The sequence below is a fragment of the Anneissia japonica genome, unplaced genomic scaffold (genome assembly GCF_011630105.1).
Source record: "Anneissia japonica isolate Jap-2015-1 unplaced genomic scaffold, ASM1163010v1 scaffold287717_len1600092_cov198, whole genome shotgun sequence".
Lineage (NCBI taxonomy): Eukaryota > Metazoa > Echinodermata > Crinoidea > Comatulida > Comatulidae > Anneissia > Anneissia japonica.
The window spans coordinates 793,485-814,337 of record NW_022755469.1 but is presented as its reverse complement, the minus strand read 5'-3'; the positions used below and the strand labels follow the sequence as shown (position 1 = coordinate 814,337).

Genomic DNA, 20,853 nt, shown 5'->3' with positions numbered 1-20,853 from the left:
ACATCGTGTAGCATAGCTCTCAACGAATGTAGTCCTGTAAATAAATTGTATTATATGCAACATTTGTTTCTAGCCGTAAATAGTGTGTAATTGAGTGTATCTGGTGGTATTTGAATCTGTTCAACCATGAAGCCTCCATGGTCTAATGGTTATGACGCTCGCCTTGACAGCGAGAGGTCGCAGGTTCGAGTCCCGCCATATATATATATATATATATATATATATACACGCTCATGTGCGTATATATGTATGTTTGTGTGTGTGGGGTGTGTGTGTTACAAAATTGATCAGTGCGTTGAGAGTGCTGCTCCAGATGTTCAAAAGACTACAAGCCATGGGCGTCCGATTCGAATTTTCAACCCGTAGTTGCCCAGTTGGCCCACAGACAGCGACATTCCTCGGGTTCGAATCCTTGCATGGGTAACTATTTTCGCACTAGAATATTCCATTCTAACTATCAATTATAATATTATATTTTCTTCCAGGTTATCTCAGCATTGTAATGAGCGTCGTAGCATTCCTATTGTTTACCGACATGTGCATATATTGGATACATCGTTGGCTGCACCACAAGTACGTCTACAAACATATTCACAAGTATCATCACATGTGGAAAGTGCCGACTCCGTTCGCCAGTCATGCGTTTCACCCTATCGACGGGTTTCTCCAGAGCTGTCCATATCATATTTATGCATTCCTGTTTCCATTAAATAAATACGTTTATCTCATGATGTTCATGTTCGTAAACGTTTGGACCGTCAGTATTCACGATGGAGATTACCGAGTGCCAAAACTTTTGGAACCGTTTGTGAATGGATCGGCGCATCACACTGATCATCACCTTTTATATAACTACAATTATGGTCAGTTTTTCACACTGTGGGATAGAATTGGAGACTCGTTTAGAACGCCATCGTCATTTGAAGGGAAAGGACCGATGGTGGAAGTTAATCGAGTATTAAATGAAAGGCAGAAAACTGCGAAAGAACAGTCAAGGATTAGTACCCCGGAAACACCTAACCACGACTATAACTTACGTAAACGCTAACAGTTAATGCGATATATAAACAGAGAACTGTTACACAATAATTATCATAAAAATTAACAATCATACACAAGATTAAGAACCTAAGTTAAAGCATAGAGTAATTAAGTTGAAGGAATTAGAGTGGTGATATTTATATATAAAAATATAGTTTATTTTCATTTATTTACTTCTGGTAATACGGTACCGTACTTTATTTCGAAATGATTAATGAAAAGATATTGTCTTATCTAATTTACACTAAATAATTCTTTTCTCATTTATGTTAAATTTTATCTTATAGTTTTTATAAATTAAAAAATGACACTGTTATGTAATGTAGAGTTTAACTACAAAGTCGTTCAACTGTCAGGAAAGTTTAATGCACTGGACACTGTATAATCGAGGCGAGTTTCGACACAAATACAAGAACTAATGTAGGCCTTTATAAGCAAGACTTTTCAGAACCACTTAATTAAGATGCGTACGGTAACAAATGTATGCATAACTGGTGGTTAAAGCTGCCTGACAATGCTTAAGTCTAACGCATCAAATACCTTTTCCTAATAAACAACTGATTGATAGCGGAACAGTCTGGAGGTGAAAACATACGCTGGTGTAACCTAAGTTTTACCGGCGAGTTCTGTCGGACAGTGGATACGATGTACTGCACCAAATTGAGGACATTTGGCCTAAAAACAGGCAAACTAAAGTCGGCTTATCCTAGATGACATGACCACTCTGCGTTTTTAAAAATGCCTGCAAAGTTTAATTGTCGGAAATGACGCAAATATATTTTATGAGATTTTTTATGAAAGAACACAATTAGGCTCCTATGTATATTTTGATTTGTATAAGAGTGTTGAATGATTCAATTTTAATCAGCAAATCATACTATATTTTTTTTAAATGTGCAATTAGAAAACTTTTAAATTGTCTTTCCGATTGATGTGTTAAAAAAGTTCAAATACAAATTTCTTCAAAACTTTCTTATTTTTTAAAGTTTTTTTCTCTTGTATTGTGTATTGTCTATTACTAATACTATTCGGACATTAATTAATACAAATCAACGTTAATATAATGCAAATAGACGTTAATGTTAACATACTCTGAAACATCTGAAATAAGTGCTCTTTGCAATTTATTACCTTATGGCTAACGAACCTTTTATTTGTCGATCTGAAAGAGATAGCGTTAATTATTCGGGCTTAGACGGTTTCTGTTAGATTGAGTTGGGGAACTAGAAGGAACACGGAATTTATACCCATCCTTCGTTTTGACAATGAACATTTTTCAGACTCAAAGACACTTCGTTCCAGCCAACAGTAGGTCATATACATTTGTTTTGGTATCTGCGGCCCAACCAACCTCAATATGTACCGGTAACGAAATATTCCTCTGCTCTTTACCTTGTTGAAATTTCGCTCATTCTCCTGAAAAAAACTTGTTTCATCAGATAATATTATACTTACCTTTCATTACAGGTTAGAACAGTGAAATGATGAAATGATAATTATAGTAAAAACCCGAGCAAACTGAATTCGCCAGTACGCCCTCTACAATAATTTATCTTCCTGTTGGTTCAAATATTTTCCAAACTGGGGTAAATTTTTAAGTCGTTCAAAAGTCGCGGTCTCACAGCTCCATAGTTGGGGGATGCTGTGTGGATTTTTTTTTTATAGATATGGCAACTTTAAATGCTCAGAAATGTTATACCTACTTCACACTTCAATGTTTGTCATTGTGTTTAAATACAAGTATGACATTTTAATAGTTCGAAGCTAGTACAGTATTCTGTACGGTTCTTTTCTATTATTAAAGGTACACTAGATCATAGGAAAGACTATGAAATACAGTAATTTAGTAGTTATCTTTCATTATGTATCATACTTAATTCTCCAGTTAAGATCATAAAAATTATGGCTAGTCGGTTGGCCAAAAGCAACACAACGTCGTTATCACGGTGCTCTCCTGACAGCACTAAAAAGTATATACTAATAAACAATCATCACCTTATATATATATATATATATTCATAGGCCTAAATAAATTTATACCGTAATTACTGAAGTTCTTAACTTTTAATCTTTCCATTCATTATCATCTTCTGATTCTTCTTATCAATATTATATTTGATATTTATAACAATTATAATAGGCCTATTTGTAAATTCATTCGTTTATTAATACTAAAGCTATTTGTTATATTTTTTTTAAAGAGTTCAATAGATTTGATTATTAACTCTCAAGTTCCTTTTTGTGTTACTTTCAACAGGCTCTGAAATGGTTATCCAGGGTCCGATTATAAGCATGCGCAATAAAGAGCAACTCTGTACTTAATATTAGCTTTAAATAGGCTACCAATCTGAAACAATTTGAACAAATACATTTCAAGTAATCGGGGTCTTTAAAATTTGTTTTTATTGAACGCTCGATGTTATATGGAATCGCACGCTAAAAAGTTCAAAATATTTTGGCATGATGCGGTCTATTTCACGAAATCATCACCTGGAAAATAGCGCTGATCCTGCAGGTAGGCCTATCGATGCAATCGCATCCCAATGGTAATCCACATCTCAACCTTGACCTAGGCTAGCTTGCACTTTTAAGTGCTGTTTTCGAATATGTTATCATCGCTCTCGAAGAAAATTGTCTGAGGTTTTATTATCCTCCTGTGGGCCGTTTACATTTCTTTGATTTCCTCTTAGTTTTACCGTGAGCTGTTTTAAGTTAACGAAGCATTTGTTGTGGCATATAATATCCTGTCAGAGGATCAAGAAAAGCATCTATCTTTGGATAGTGCTAGAATTCTTATGCATCGTCTCTAGGCCTCACCGGAGAGAAAAAAAAATGTATTCATCACAACCGATCACTTATAAAACCCGAGTAATTTATTTTATAGGTTTATCAAGGTAATTTGAAGGTATGTTAATCACAAAATTTGCATTGAATAAAGGTGAAAGATTTGCGCCCTAGATTTAAAGTCTCCTTGCCCGTTGTACGGTACTACACGTATAAATCAATTATCTTGCAATACTAAAACTGGACATGGATATGAGATGATGCTTCGTCTAACTTTGGAAAATAGGCTTACTTGTAATTAATAATCAATAATCAAAATTTATTCAATTAATGGGGAAAAAATATATTATTATTATTATTGTATTATTGAATACAGTTATTTTCCATATAATTAGGTATCGAACTTAGGAGCAAGGTTTGTCTTAGTTAATTCCAAAATAGAAAGTAAATATAACATACAACAATGTATCACTATGAGTACCCTATAGTTTTGATACAAATCTAAATATATTTTCCTCAGATTTTTTTTTCTAAGAGTTGCAATTGTTTTCAATTTTGTTCTTTTTTTAAAATTTAATTTCCATAAATTTGGTCCTGAGAGAGTACGGTAACAAGTTGACTTTATTTGATTCTTGCAAAAGGAATATCAAGTAAATTTATATTTCGATAAAAATACTATAAGGATTGAAGATGGGAACTGTCTAATAATATATTAAACTATAAATACAGCAATTTGAATTTTATTTTAATCTGTGATCTTCAAAGCCTTAAACAAAGGATCCGATGGTGAAGTATATGAAGCTAAAATAATAGGCCTATATCCAACAAGACTTTTTTGCAACTTTAGCAATCTATCTAAATTAGAAGGATATGAGGAAGAATTAATGAGTTGTACAAAGTAAAGTAAAATATGTTGAGCAAAAGAAAAATTTCAGTCTATTTATTATACTCCGATGGATATAGAAATCTTATTTGAAACATGAGTTTTGGTGAAATTTCCAACTTAAGTTTTCATGAATAAACACTCCTAAAAATATTTTTTGACATTTACGTTCAATATTTTATTGACTAGTTTTGCTGAATTACGATGTTAAAGGTTAGGCATATTATTATTATTATGTGCACTCTTGCTTTCCACGTGCGTGACTGCGGCCGGTGGGCAGTACCATACTCTTTGGCAGTACCAGGTCTTCCAATGTTAGTTTATTATAGAGGGGGCGCTCTTCCAATTACAAAATACAATGGTCATTTTCCTTGAGTGGTCAGTGTGTGAACGCTAGACAATTACTTTATATCGCCCTCTATGATTCCTTACAATGACTAAACTTTTTTTTATATTTATTTGCAAAGTGGTCAGAATATTATGTAGCCTGGCTCCTTATTTAAAAAAAAATTCTATTCACCTCCTGTTTTATGTTTCCTTAAATAATGTTAGTTTAATGCTTATTCTAGAACAAATCAATGAAATTGACTTCTTAATTGCTCCTAACTGTAACCATGTGCCGTATACATTCTTCTATGACTACCGGTATGTGTATACTTTGCCGTCATAACATAATTTTGCATTACTATCGGGGAACAATTTAATGGCAAGATTGATCTTTTTGGCTGTCATTTTTGATCCCAATATTCATCTTCGAATCGTTGCATTGGCACTGAAAAATAGTACATTCAAACCTTGAGGGAGTCGTAGGAAATATAGTCGCATGGAACCAGCCGCCTTTGATCACAGATCGCTCTTTCTTCCAGTATGTTATGAGTACTAATTTATGATTCATTGGCGTTATTGAAAGACACCAGTCGGTACGAAGCCCGTAATTGTTCATTCCGGTTCCATGGGCTGGGGCTTTTGCAAACCTCAATCTGTCGTCAACGTGCTTGGTTAATCAGAAATCGTGACCCGTGTTATAGTTAAAGATCACACCAAATTGCATACAGGAATATCACACGGCATTATATAGTGCTCTATTCACCATATAGCAGGGGTCTTTATCTGGAATATGGGTTACGGGATAGGCTTAACATGGGCAACAGTTTTCCTCGGGAGTACCAGCAATAAATAAGCCAACAGCCAGTTAAACTAATTAAAAATACATACAAATAAAGATGTCACGTTATATGGCATTGCAGTTGTGAATAATGTATGTATACCTAAATAAAGTTCCTGGTAATAATAAATAAATATATAAATAAATAAAAATATTATCAACTGAGCCTACCAGGGAGTTCACAACTCCCTTGGTCTACTTCTTTAATAATGATTGCAAATCAAATTAATTACAATGGGGCTTAACTGCAATATCTGAAACAGCGGATATAAGTATGCATATGTTTCGTAAATATATATCAACGCCATAGGACATGGCCCATAAATAGAAATGTATTAAAAAAAATGAGAATTTGAGAATTTCTATAGTTGGTCATTATCATAATATCCTAATGAACGATGTCGATTAATGAACAGAATTATTCTAAAGTTCAAGGAATGTCTAGAAATCCTTCAGGAATACGGAGAAAATATTGATTCATTTATTTCTATGAAACTTTCAATGCTAAAAAATTCCGATGGGAATACAATCTTCATGATAAAATATCTGATAATTTATAGAACATGTAGAAAAAAATGTCAAACATGTCGGCCTACTGTTTTTGAATAGCACTTGCATTTCGTCGAAATCGAGTGGATTTAAATTACTCAGCGATTATAAGAATTGCAAACGCGTTATGAATGTTGTGATTTTTCAAAGATTTCATTGGAATCGGCTGATCATATCTGTAAATCGTGAAAATTCAAATACAAATAACGTCTTCAAAACAAATTCAATGAATGCGAACATTTTGCATTATAAATGCTATAGGCCTATATTTCAGCTTCAATTAATTAAAAAAAAAAAAAAAAAACCTATAGAAAGATAGGCCTACATTATGACACATAAACTGTTTTATTTAATCACATCACTAAAACTTTTAAAACTTTTTAAAAAAGGTTACAAAAGACAATCCAAAACCAAGTAAGACCTCTTTTTAAAAAGTTTTAAGATATCATTGTAATGCTCTGTCCACACTATCAAATTTTCTTTGACAAAAAAACAGTTGTATGCCCATATATAGTCATGATGTGCCTATATATGGTCATGATGTGCCTATAATGGTCATGATGTGCCCATATATAGTCATGATGTGCCCATATATAGTCATGATGTGCCTATATATGGTCATGATGTGATATCACCATTACCATATTTAGGCATATCACATGTTTTTCTCAAATCAGATTTGAGTCTGGACAGGGCTTAAGTTTAAATTCATTGGGATCCATTGAGTAGCAGAAATTACGGAAAGAAATTCTTCAGACGTCCAACTTCCGATCACGTCCACATTTCTATCAATTTCTTTCAATCATTTTAATCACGTCCACGTTCGTTAATCTAATTAATTAATTAATCAATCAATGTCTAATTTCTTTGGTTACTACGGATTTCATTATATATGTCCAAATACAATTGAATCCAGTAAAGTTTTAATATCAGTTTTGTCAAACTTATTGATTTATCACCGAATGATGATTTACTGCAAACGTTTCTGTTACTTCATTTACATTCTTTGCAACCTATTGATTTATACGACACTTGACCTTAAGTAATTACGGAATAAGATTTTATATGTTCATAGTGAATATCATCATTGTCATTATATGGAAAGTCGTACCAAACCAAGATTTTAAAAGGTGAATGCAATTGGCGAAGATATTCTTTTTATGTATTAACCCTACCGTACTCCATGTAGGCCTACTTACGGATGAGACAGTGTCTCCATGAAAGGTTTTACAATTTATTTTATTGTATTTGTTTCTTCTTTTCACATAATATTAGGCCTATTCAATTTTAATTTAGGAATAAGTTTTATAATACTGCAGATACTTTGAAGAGTACTTCGCAACGTTCCATATGTTAATTAAAGTCAAACGCGAAGGATTGTGAGCACGCAGAATGTCTGAGGTGGTTGTATGTAGGCCTACAATTCCTCTTAAGACTTGGAGAAAAAATATGGATTACGTGTTAGACAGAATTCCGTTCTTTAGTATGGAATTAGTGTCATAGAGTAGGTCTAGGCCTATTTATGTTAAAGATAAAAAAAAAAGATATAGCCTGATTATTATTACTGCTGCTGGTGCTACTACTGCTAGTGTAGAGCAGCTAGCTCAGTCGACTAAACTGGTGGTAGTGCGCTGAACCGTGAAGATCTTGGTTCCCGGTTCAATTCCCATCTCTGCTCTCCTTGTGTTTCAGCTGGAGGGCTGAAATTCAAGTTTTAAAACTCAACAAGAATCAGAACAGGCGCACTCACAACAAAATATAGCAAATGCCCACGGTTTACTTTCCTTCATTAAAAAAAAAATTAATTAAAAAATTTTAATAAATTAGAATGAGCTTTTCGAAAAATATAGAATTATATTTTAAATAATAAGAAAAACAACATTGTTATAGGTTCTTTTCAACTGATGACATCACTTAGTTATGATAAACTGATTTATAGCAAGCAATTGGAAACATTAAAACCATAGTCATCAATCAATCGCACAATCTTATATCGCGATGGCCGTTATCAATTAAAAAAAAAAATCTTTCGACCTTGTACAACATTTTGACCGTAAATTTTGTTTCTATTTATTAAGGAGGTACCGGTAATCTTAACAATTGACGCAACTATTTCAGTTTAATGCAGGAAATATTGAAATCGTTAAAATTCCAAAAGTTGAAAAAAATAGGCCTAAGCCTATACTGACAGTTAAATTTGTTGCGGTGGATACGTTTACGATCTATTAATTTTTACAAAATTTTTAATTTCACAAATACTACGAATAATCTATTGGGACAATAAACCGTCGTATAATTTTTGAGCGGTTGTTTTACTACCGTATGCCTAAACTAAATTCATTTATATGAACAATCAAACATCCAATTTAAAGAAACGCGTATAATGTGATTTAATTGAAACATTAATCCAGATAATGTCCACGTTCTTTGACGGCGAGCATACTTTTCGGTTGGGACAAAGAAACGATAATAAAGTAAACTTTGGCGGCGGTCGCTACTGCAGAAATAGCACGACCAATAGCGGCGAGAGATTTTGAATTCTCGACCATTAGGAAAACATGACATTCTAATTGTCCACAATAAAGTCTAACAAAATGCTATAAACCAGATATATGTTTTCCTCTGGAACACCCTGCAATTCGATCGAACTTGACAGCCTAAAGGTAAAACATCTGTTAGGTGTATAAAATATTACTCCTTTGCGCTTCTTGTTACCTCTCTCTCCAAGTTCTCTAGTTCACCCGAGTGTCAAGGTCTATAGTGAACATTTTCCACTGGCCTAGATAATATAATGATGATGTTGTAGCGCTAGTACGTGACTGGACAATGTGCAATACGCGAAAACAATGGCATTGCGTTTGTGAAAGTTAAAACTAACGCATTCGCGTTCACAATGATGGGATTGAAGCGTTAGAGTGCAATAGCACGGATGGTAACAGTTGGAAATATCAATAACCGTAAGAAATCAAGCTTTACATATATGCAATTTAATTATCTCCTATGTCATTATGAAATTATCTAATGTGACTGAACCTTGTCAACATTGTGGGGTAGGGTTGAAGTCGCGTTTGTTATGATAGATCTATTTGCCTCAATAAATAAATTATTGATATTGGCATCCTTCATTGTTATTATTATTGTATTTCTATTGCCTATCTTTATCATCATCTCATCTTCATCATCATAATATCAACATTTCATCTTCTTCAAGTTAATCATAATCATTACCATTATCATCATCCTCGTCATTATCATTAGAATAAGTTATTAGCTTTTAACTAAAAAATGAATAAAAAATAACTCCTCACAATTAAACTGGCATCTACAATAATTCTATTTCTATCTATTTAATATTCAGCATAATAATTACCTATATATATAGTCTACATGAAAAGTATTTGGTTCATTTCTGTTGTGTGTTTTTTTTTTTTTTTTTTTTTGTTAACTGATGATGGGTTGTCTGCCATTAAATCTTTTGTGTTATTTTTAAAATGCGTTGTATTTTTTGTCAACTTACATCCATTTGGTTCTATTATCAAGGATTTCAGTTCAAGAAGATTACCAGTTTCTTTATTAAGAAAATATGAAAAGATTACTCTTCGTTTGAACAAAGCCGAATTGGATTTTAATGTTTTACATAATTGCAAGGCATTCGGAGTTTTCCCTAAATTCTATTTCTATAATCTTTGCATCGCCTAGATATACCCTTACATTTCTTCCAGCAAATTACTTTGTAATAAAAGTCAAATGAACAAATCAAAGTTTTGTTTTTTTAGAAAATACTATCAAAAAGAAAAACGAAGTGAGCTGTACTAGTTTGCTTGCGTTAATAATAGGCACACAGTACTACAGAAGTAGGTGTCTACTACTCATAGCAACTACTTGTAAGGGCCAAACTTTTTTTTAAAGATTTTATCAAGCGCCCTCAAACTCAAACATCCAATGACAAAGAAGTTCGTCACATGTTCTCTTTATCTAGCTTCCCGATATTTTTGCATCAGATTTCATTCGAAATGAAATATTTTGTGCATTGATGCACACACTAACTTCTCACTTTACCCTTTCCCCGAGGCTAAGCCTCCGTAGTTAATTGTCCTGGGTCCAGGCTGGCTCTGAGAACCTTGCAAACCGCCGAGGCCTGACCTACTTCGATCTCACCCGGGGCAACTTGTATATCCAGCGGCTCTGTCTTGGTCCAATGGGATAGTTACAACACCGACTTCGGATCTGTTTCTTTTATTTATCTTATTCCCAATAAGAAGACACAGCGGCATAAATCAATAGGCATGGTTGTTCTTTTGTCTAATCATGAAACGTCTATATGTATGGCCTATTTTGTGTAACCTTTTACATATCGATTTCAATATGTTTAAAGATGAAATCGGTTGGATACAAACCGCACGTTTATATTCAGATGTTTTCATAATACCAATCCCACGTATATTAATTAGATTTCTTGACAACTCTATTCAAAAGATTCATTAAAATTAAATTAGAATACCGCAGGTTGGTATCACAGGAATGCTATAGGCCTATAGATTAGCAATATGCCTAATATAATAGATAGATATTATCTTTGAACATTTTGAAAAGTTGAGAATCATTTTGGCAAATTGTTAATTTAGCAATGATTGTTTGCTTTTGTTTCCATACACTTAAAATTATGAGTTAATAAATTTGCTAATCTTTTAGGAAAACTTTCTTCAAACATTGACTTTTACATAGGCCTACCTTATATACTCACAAAACAACATTTTCGCTTACGCCTACATAGATGCTAGCTAGATGCACCTATTCCGAAATCGTTTAAACGATTGTAAATACACATCATTAATTTGTAGATTAAAATAACAGCAAATTGAGGATAGGTCTACCAGGTTTTGTCAATTCGGTGACCATATAGGTCTATCTTATCTTGAAACTGCCAAAATATATTCATTTTATTATCTGTGTTACGCTTGTGAAATGGGTTTCCTGTAGTCGAAAGAATGCAAGAAGTAATATTTATAATAATACTTTGGTTCATAACGTCTGACAGTCCACGCGATGACCAAGCGATTCAAAGATTCTTCAGAAACTCACAGACTGATTTGATACCTTCATGTTTTGACGAGATGAATTACCAGAACACCACTGTCAGTCAGTCAACAGCGGCTGGGAATGATGAGTTAAAATTGATCTATAATAACACAGCTAAAATAATCTGACCCCTGTGCCTAATGACGGCAGAATGTGGATATTATGATACAAGTCTAATTACAAGGTGGTAGGTCCAGTCTACGAGATCATGCGCCATCATATGAGTCAGGTTTCCTAAATTGTGTTGTTCCAAATGATTGGTGCGTTATTGAGAGTGAAATGGCATTAGCAGAAGTTAATTCGTGTAGGATAATATGTCACAGATTCATGGGATTGGTAGTTACATTTTCACCTATTAATGTAACCTCATAATATTGTTATTTTTTCAATAAGCTGAATGTTATAAACAATTTTGGAATGTTATGGAAAATGAACGTATGTCGATAGTTATGAAAGATTTCAGTATTATAAACAACAATCATGAGTTGAATGTTATAAACAACGAATATTTTGAATGATATAATATAAACAAGGAACATTAGTTAAATGTCAAACATTGAACATTAGTTAAATGTCATAAACAAAAAACATTGTCTGAATGTAAACAAGGAACGGTTAAACACATTAGTCACTTGCTATGAACAACGAACAATAGTTGAATTTACGAATTGTGAACACTTGTTGAATATAAATTCGTAGGCCTATATTAAACTTTAATCGTCTGATACAAACAACGAACCTTATTTGAACGTTATGCACAACAACCATTGAATGTTATCAACAAAACTTAAGAGTGAAAATGAATGTTATAAATATTGAACATAATTTGGATGTTATGAACAATGGACACTGGTTGAATCATCTGAATAGGCCTATATTGAACATAAATTGAATGTTATGAAAAACGATCTTTCTTGAATGTTATGCACACTGAATTTCAGTTGATAAGCTAATATAAATAAAGAAGAATTTGATTATTGGAACAACAAACATTAGTTATCGATGTTGTGAACAATGAACCTAAGTGGGACCATATAAACGATGATAACGAAGTTATCGAGGACCATTATTTGAATGTTATGAACAACAAATACTAGTTGAATTTTTTAATTTTGTAAACAATTTTAACAACAGATAAATGAAATGAACAGCAATATTTTGAATAACAAACATTAATTGAATGAACGAATGTTATGTATACAACGAACATTGAATGTTATGAACAATGAACATACGTTGAATATTAGTTGATTGCCATGGGCAATGAACATCAGTTGAATATGACAAGAATGAATAAATGCTGAATGCTATGAACAACGAACATTGGTTAAAAGTTAAAAACAACGAATACTTTGAATTTTACAGTTCAATTTTATGGACAATGATCATTTTTAAAAAAATAATAGTATATTATTACAATGAACATTAGTTGACGAACATCAAGCACACTAGTTAGGTTAATATTAAACATTAATACGTAAATCGAGCACTTGATTTAGATTAGATCTAAATTTTTAGATACTCCTTTAATTTGAAGTTTGTACAAAAGAAAATTAGAAAATTAATATTCTTGATTGAATATCAAAATGGTTATAACTCCATGACTGTCATTCAAAGCGCTTATAGACACACAACTTATAAAAAGTTCACTGTTCCGACTACTACTGTTGTGATGACATATACCACTTTGATAGCCTAACAAGTATTTAATTGAAAATAAAAGATGGTCTTAAAAACTGACATGGCTTTAAACGATCTAGGTGAAAGTTTGCGACACACACAAAAAAACCAAACTATACGAAGCCGGAGGATCATCGATTAACATTAACGTCCAAGGTAGCAGAAGCCTCTGGGACGGGTGCAAACATTGTTTACATTTTGAAAACGATTCTATAAACGTAACCAAATAATTTCTCGAACACGTTCAGCTAATTCCGGAGCATTTTGTAATTTCTCTCTCGCCCTCCCGCGCCTATTAACTTGCAGACTGTAATGGATTTATGGCTGAAATATGTATCGCGTTTCGTAACTGAGGTGTATTATTTTGATTGAAACTTTTGTAATAGTTATAACAACCATGGATCATACTCTTTGAAGCAAGATGAGCTGGGACATCTCACGTGATTATAAGCTGATGGAGAAATATGTATCGGATCAAATGTACATCAAAAGTAATATATTTTCTACTTAAATATAACGATGAGGAGGTACAAAAGATATACAGTTACAAATTCAAGTGCCAAAAGCAAAATAGAACTATAAGATATCGTTCAACGTTTATCAAATTAACCAATGCACAATACTGGTTCAGAGCTGTAACGTTTAACTTAACCTTTAAAATGTGTGGTATTTACCGTACCGGTACTTCATAACGTTAACTCAGAGTATATACATATTACTACCTATAAATCTATGTTTAATTCGATTCTATACTACAATTATTTTCACACTTTTAAAAATCAAATACTTTAATCAATCAACAATGACTTGTTGACTGACTGACTAAATGACTATTTGAATCACTGACTGATAAAATGATGGATTGATAGATACACTGATTGATGGATCGATTAATTGATTGATTGATAGAAGTAATGAATAAATGATTGATTGATTGATTAATTGATTGATTGATTGAAAACCTTTCTCAGAAATTTATATGGCCAAAAACGTTATCAACTTTTATGAGACATGGATCCTAACAACCTAATTTTCGCTGATGTACTGATTTTTTCTGCCATCAATAAAAGCGTTCACGTCAAGAATAGTATCATTTAAATAAGTAAAGGTAAAATTACGCCACTCAATCCTCTAAACGAAATCTATAATTTCTTCCTTTAAACTGGTTGTAGCAACATGAAATATTGCGACACGAAAGCTTCGATTTACAGGCCTATTTGTGCACTGGCCAAATTCCTGCAGTTTGAGTCCGATCGCGAAATTATTAATTACCATATTAATTTAGAGACTTCTAGCTTTTAATATTAAGATTTTTAAAAGCGATAAATATAGAAACCAGGCTGTCAACAAAGAAAATCTATATTTTGTTAGTGACCTTGACAGTATGATATCTACAACCGAGACAACATATTCTTTAAAAAAAAATGTTCAACATCACTAAGATGTTTTATTGGGGATTATGATTGCACATGTAAAACTATTTAGCATTGGCAGGAAACCAAACAAACATTACGTTTATTGTAAGTGACACTATAGAAGTAATTGGTAGTTTGTGACACCAAGTACGCAGTAAGGTGGGGGTCATGCCTCGCTTGACTTGCAGTCCGAGGCTATAATTGTCGTCTGGGGTGTTTTGACTACTGTATGTTCATCTTTAGTGATGGAAAACAGCTACAATACGCAGAAACATTCATGCAGACTTAAGTAAAGCTCTGTCCAAATTATCAAATTTTATGTGACAAAATTTTGTGATAGGTCCTATGCCCATATATGGACATAGTGATGTTATTACACCCAAATATGGGCATATCATTTTTTTATCACATCAAATTTGATAGTGCGTAGAAAGCTTATGACTCTTATTAATTGTTTAAGTTTATTATACAGATGGTAAGTTTAATTATTACAATTGTATCATAAGAAAGTTCGAATACCTATAGTAAATTCCAGAACCGAAATGTAAATTGTTATTTTTTATACCTGAATGCGGGGGAATTCGAAACGTTCCATAAGGGAGATGGGTACACCTATAGTATTAAATCATACCTGACAATTCTTTCTTTTTTCTCCTTGTTTTATTTTTCAAAGGCAGTCGTGTCATGTAGCAGTTACCATGAACACTATGTTTTCATCGATCGCTTTAAATTACTTACATTTGATGGTTTAATTGGAGCGGACATGATCGTGTCGACGGGCTGACAATTTTGAGAAAGCGATACTACAGGGATTTTCAGGAGGATAGTTCAGTCTCTCTTTGTTATTGTTTCCACCTCGGGTTCCACCTTCTTCACATATTTGTAGGGAACTATCGAAGAGGTCATGTTACTACCGTACTTTTGTTTATCAATTATCCGTTTCATAACGGTAATACAATTACCCGAATATGTGGGAACAATAAGTGAATGTAAAAGACAATAGTTTTTTTTTTATTATTCTATTTTTATGATTCATAGTTCCGATGAATTTTGGTTTTCACTAATAAAGTGGCACTTCTGGCACTGAAATTTCGGCAGCCGTGTTCATCCCCTAAGTTTAAATCAATAGTAGACTTAAATTTTCCAGGGCAGCTTATCGGCCGAATTTACTAAAGGATATCCTCACTAATAAAGGTGACGCGGTCTCGGTAATTTTTTTTTTTGGTACCGAATCGTTCTGAGGACTGTCTATCCATGGACCTATTAATAAGAGTCTACCGTACCCTTCGTCGTGACTACTATTATATGAGGTCTAATTGAATACAGTAATACAGTAACGAAGTGATTTTGCTTCAGACATAGCGCATCTTCGAAGACCTCTATTACTGTTGATTCATTATATACCCTCCTGATTTAGTTGATTTTAAAAAATGAAATTAATAACTACCCTTATATAAGTGGAGGCGAGAATACACTATAGGAGCGAATTAGATTCCGAATTAACAGACGGCGCCCCGTCCACGACGTTGGTACCTGTAGGCTACAATTTCCATTTTTTTCTGGAAACAAATAAACCTTATACATTTATCTTTGTCAGAGGTCTGAACCTTGCAGTTAATTGTTGTCCTCGGTTTGAGAGAGATTTTGTTTAGTCTTCATGCGATCTCTGGCGTTTTACGTGATTCGAACCAAGACCACTCTGCTCAATAATTGTCACGATTAAACCCTGAAACAATTGAAATGTCAAAACATTGGTCTACGATTTCCTTTCCTAATTAAACGAAATCCCTGTCAGATCGATATAGGCCTACATAGTAAATTAGAAAATTATAGTGAGTCTAATTAGAATTTATTCTAATCTATAAGAACTTTATTGGTGACGAATGAGCCTCAAGTCATACAATGAACAAATAAATGACGTCATAGCAACAGGAAACGTATTTTTGTTAGGTGTGGCGATTGACATGCATCGACGTATATTTATTTTCACATTCAGTTCGCGTGTCTGACTTATAGTACAGCACCTATTACTACAGCCCAAGGCGTGTAAACTGAATACTTTTTTCGTCGAATTTCATCGAAACAATAAACCACAATCGTACCCAGAGATAAACATTCCCTTCTTCCGAACGGATGCAGAAGCGAAACGACTATATTTCTCTCAATATTTCAATCCTCGTAGGCCTAAAGTTTCGGGCGACAATCGAAGTCGTAAATCATTGCTAAGGTTGGAATAGGAGTATTCTTGGAAATTAATTGGACTGTATACCACACCTTCCGTCCTCATATATAATTTCAAAACACCGACGTATAAAGAAGCTTAAACCGCAATCGAATTTCAAGCAAGAGCTCTTAATGAGCAACCTCAGATCGCTAGATATCTACGACCTAAAGTTTTGTTCTACAGAAACTTTTATATAAAAAAAATAAATGTATCTGCACCACGAATTTCGTAGGTTGTATTCAACAATATTTTATGAGCGTGGTCCATCCGGCCATAACTGACCAGTTGTTCGTCAACTGATTTTAAAAAGTTCTTCCTTCCTGTTCACACTATCCCTTGCATATTGTCATTTTCAATATTTCATATTTTGCACCACCATCACCTTCTGCGTTGTTGTCATCATCCAAGCTCATCATCATCACCCACCATCATCATCGTCGTCATCAGGAAATCTCCATCATCCTAATAATCATATCATTCTTCTAATTTTTTTTTGTTTACTTGGACATGGCACAGTTTCTTGTTTAATTTAATTCGCACCCCCACCCCCTTAAACAAGTACGATGTTCCTCGCGTCAGAAGGAGGAAACCTTGTTTATTTGCGCCTTATAAATCGACCTACAGTATTATTATTATCTGTATATAGGCCTAAGATGGCATTCCCTGCAATAATCATCGCCTGTGATCTAGTTGTTTTTTGACGAAGTCACGGACTACACGTATTGTTCATCAGATTAATTAACACTTTATAGATACTGTAGTTGGAAGTACATGATATGAAGATAAAGTAAGTACTGTAGGTATACTCCTTATCTCAGTGTAAGGTACGCGTGCCTAATTTTGTTAGACAATTTTATTACACATGTCAAATGTCACCCTCAAATGACAGTATCGTGTGACTACTCCATAAATTGTACAATATAACGTAAGTTCCACGCAGTTATTTTTAATTTTGCAGCAGGTTGCCCGATATTTATTTCACATCACCATTTGGAAATCAGTTTAGTATACTTTAATAACAATTTGAACACTTGTGCAATGTCATCAAACATTTTATACTTTCTTTTTCGGGTAACATACTAAACTAGTATAATGTGCATCAAGGCCCTGTGTCAGTTATAAATTCCCTCTTTTAAAATTACTTAAATACGTAACGTGTCATTTTTATATGCGGATAATGACTTAAACGCATGATTTCTATATTTGCAAATCTAATGACTTTTCATACTGCATCATTTATATCCTTGGAGGGTTGTAGGTATTTCAGCAATGATATTCCATGGCATATTCAATTTCAAACAAGTTTACTGCTCACCAAACTTCCGTTTCTTCTCAATATTGTTTTCAAAGATCACTTGCATTTAAGTACGTTTCGCTTAATAAATATATCAATTACGGTAGTTAAGACACCGAAACTTAACTAATGCAATAATTTTGTCAAGCTTTAATCTCTTATTATAGGCGAATTTAGTTTATGTTAGGACCCACACATAAATGAACGTTTGTATAGATATAATTGTTTTTTCTGGCTATTATTTTTTACTCTTACATTTTTTCAACTATTTTATTTTACAATAATAACCTATAGAGGCCAAATAATAATGTTCTAGTGGATTGCCAGCATTTGGAAGTCTAGTTGTTTTAAAACCAACGATTTCTTAATTAAAAGGAGGAGAGAAAATCTATGTTATTAATAAGTTTTCCTAAAACACAGTACCGGTACAATGATTGTTAATGATACTCGCCATGCAAACCTTAAATAAATGGTTTGAATCTTTCAAAGTTTTACAATATTGGCTTTAAAACTTCAAAATGCTACACTAAAATAATAGTACGAATTCCTGTCTTACAAATTACAAGGGGGTCTCATTGTTAACAGCAATGTGATTTATTAAATAAATAGGGCCTACACATTAATGAGTCGGTACTGTGTTCTTGGCAATTACCAACACTAAACCCTGAAGTTTTACAAACAAATGCCGACCTTCTTTATTTCTTTTGGGTTTTGCTGGTTTTCATTTCTCGTATTACGGTATTTTGAGTGATTTATACTTACTAATCCTGACTTTATTTATTCATTGAGCAAAGAAAGGAGGTCTGTTGGTCTATCCACTGCTTTCGTTATTGTCACGTCTTCAAAGATGATTTCATCAATATCATTTTTGTTTCACCGTGCAGTTGATTACTCTCAATTAATGTTATTGGCGGAATGAGCCGCAGACAATAAAATGAAGCACGTTTTCAAATATGTTTGAATAAAGTGTCTTTCTGTTTTCATTCCTGCAAATGACATAATTTCTAACTCCCCCACGATGCGCATGCTACAGAAAAATGACATGCGCGCGATGGGTTTATCTTACAAGACCTACTTCTGATACAATTCTTCGGTCTTGTATATAAATTCGGCCTACCAACGTTAGAAAGAATGATGACAAAAAATATGAAGCGCCACCAATCGATGTAGGACTTTTGATAGTTTCGGATTTACCTATAAGACTAGGTCTAAAAGAAATGGCAAATAAGAAAGATAGAGAGTTAGATCTATTCAATTTTACTCTACTAGGCCTATACACTATGTGTTTAATTTTACCAGTCAGACGAGAATAAAAAAAAAAATAGAAGAAAAGTCATAATAAATATAATAACTTGTGCTGGCGAGCCACAACTTAACATTGGTGAAGATGCTACTATCAAGTTGCTTTTTTCGTTTTTAGAAAAGAACATCATCTTGTAACTCGGAAGTCCTAACTTAAGTATTATCACTTAAGGCATACCATACTTTTATGAATCGATGGTCTTAGCGAATGCCCAAAGCGAAGCTTATAGCCCATTCAACTCTATTCGATTTCGAAATATAAATAGCAACGTATTTGCCAAAATATATCCCAGAAGAATATTGTTAGTAGCCTATGAGATTATGATATTTTATTCTTAAAAATGTTATCGAGCCCTGAAGCTTAATAGAAGTGATCTCGAAAACCGCGAGTGCCGCTTTCAGATCACTTCTGACGACCCCAGAAAATTTTCTGGGTCCCGTGAGGAGCGTCGCACTTTCTCACGTGACTTCGCTTGGATTTCTGCAAGATGCCGCAAGCATTTGTATGTAACTGTACTTTCAAGTCGTGACTTCCTACGATTATTTCAATGTTTCCCAAACAAAGAATTAGCGTAACAGGCTGTTTTAGCCCAGAGGTTCGTAGATCTTGCGGCGACGTTTACCCAGCGGGGGAAGCTGTTTCAGGCGTGAGTTTACCAGCTACTCAATCCTGCAGCCAGCCCGCGGCCAGCCCATTTCAGACTTGGGTGGATCTGCTGCCTTTCCTCCAGCAGTGATTCCGTGCCTTTACATTGTATACGTACTCCTACCTTCAAGCAAAATGGCAACCTCTGCAATTAACTGAAGTACAGTCGACCTCCGATTAGTTGATGGTAAGGTTACACCAGGTACAATCTTTTCAAAACCACAAATAGAGATGATTCTGTTTTTTCTTATAACTGCCAATTATCTTTGTCTTTGAAGGTTTCGTGCCTTTAGTCTGGTTACAATATACGGTCGCCCTATTAATAATAATAATAATTAAAAAAAGAAATTCTTACCACTTATTAATGGGATGTTCAAATTATAAACGTGGATTGATTGGAGATGACAGGGGTCAACTGCGCCGCTCGGAACCCAGTTTAAAGAGAGAGCGGTGTTGGCAGATGCGTTAATAAAAACAATGACGTCAAAGCGATACTTACCCTTTAAATAGGCCTATTTAAAAAATAATGGCATTTGATTTTTGGATGTTGTCGAATAATATACAATATTCCTTATTGTCTCGCCGCTCAAGTCCAACATCGGTACATAAGATCAGTTTAATTGTTTCACCTTGATTCTAATTAGTGCCAAGGGCCGATATTCCAACTGGTCATTAATTATCTTTATACCAAGGTAATTATCTCCAGTAAATTGTAATGCAAGGTATACAAATCAGCAGGGAAAACTCAACATTACAATCCACAGAAGGATCCATCCAGGTATCGACACGGA

General features: G+C 33.7%; 1 protein-coding gene across 1 annotated transcript in view; it reads left to right on the top strand.

The window, feature by feature from the left end:
* The window catches only part of LOC117123455 (lathosterol oxidase-like), a 4,899-nt gene extending 2,886 nt beyond the window's left edge, over window positions 1-2,013 (top strand). Inside the window, exon 2 of the mRNA XM_033269371.1 lies at window positions 486-2,013. Coding sequence (XP_033125262.1) covers window positions 486-1,048 — 563 coding nt within the window. The 3' untranslated portion in view covers window positions 1,049-2,013. The remainder of the gene's footprint in view (window positions 1-485) is intronic.
* The last annotated feature ends 18,840 nt before the right edge of the window (window positions 2,014-20,853 follow it).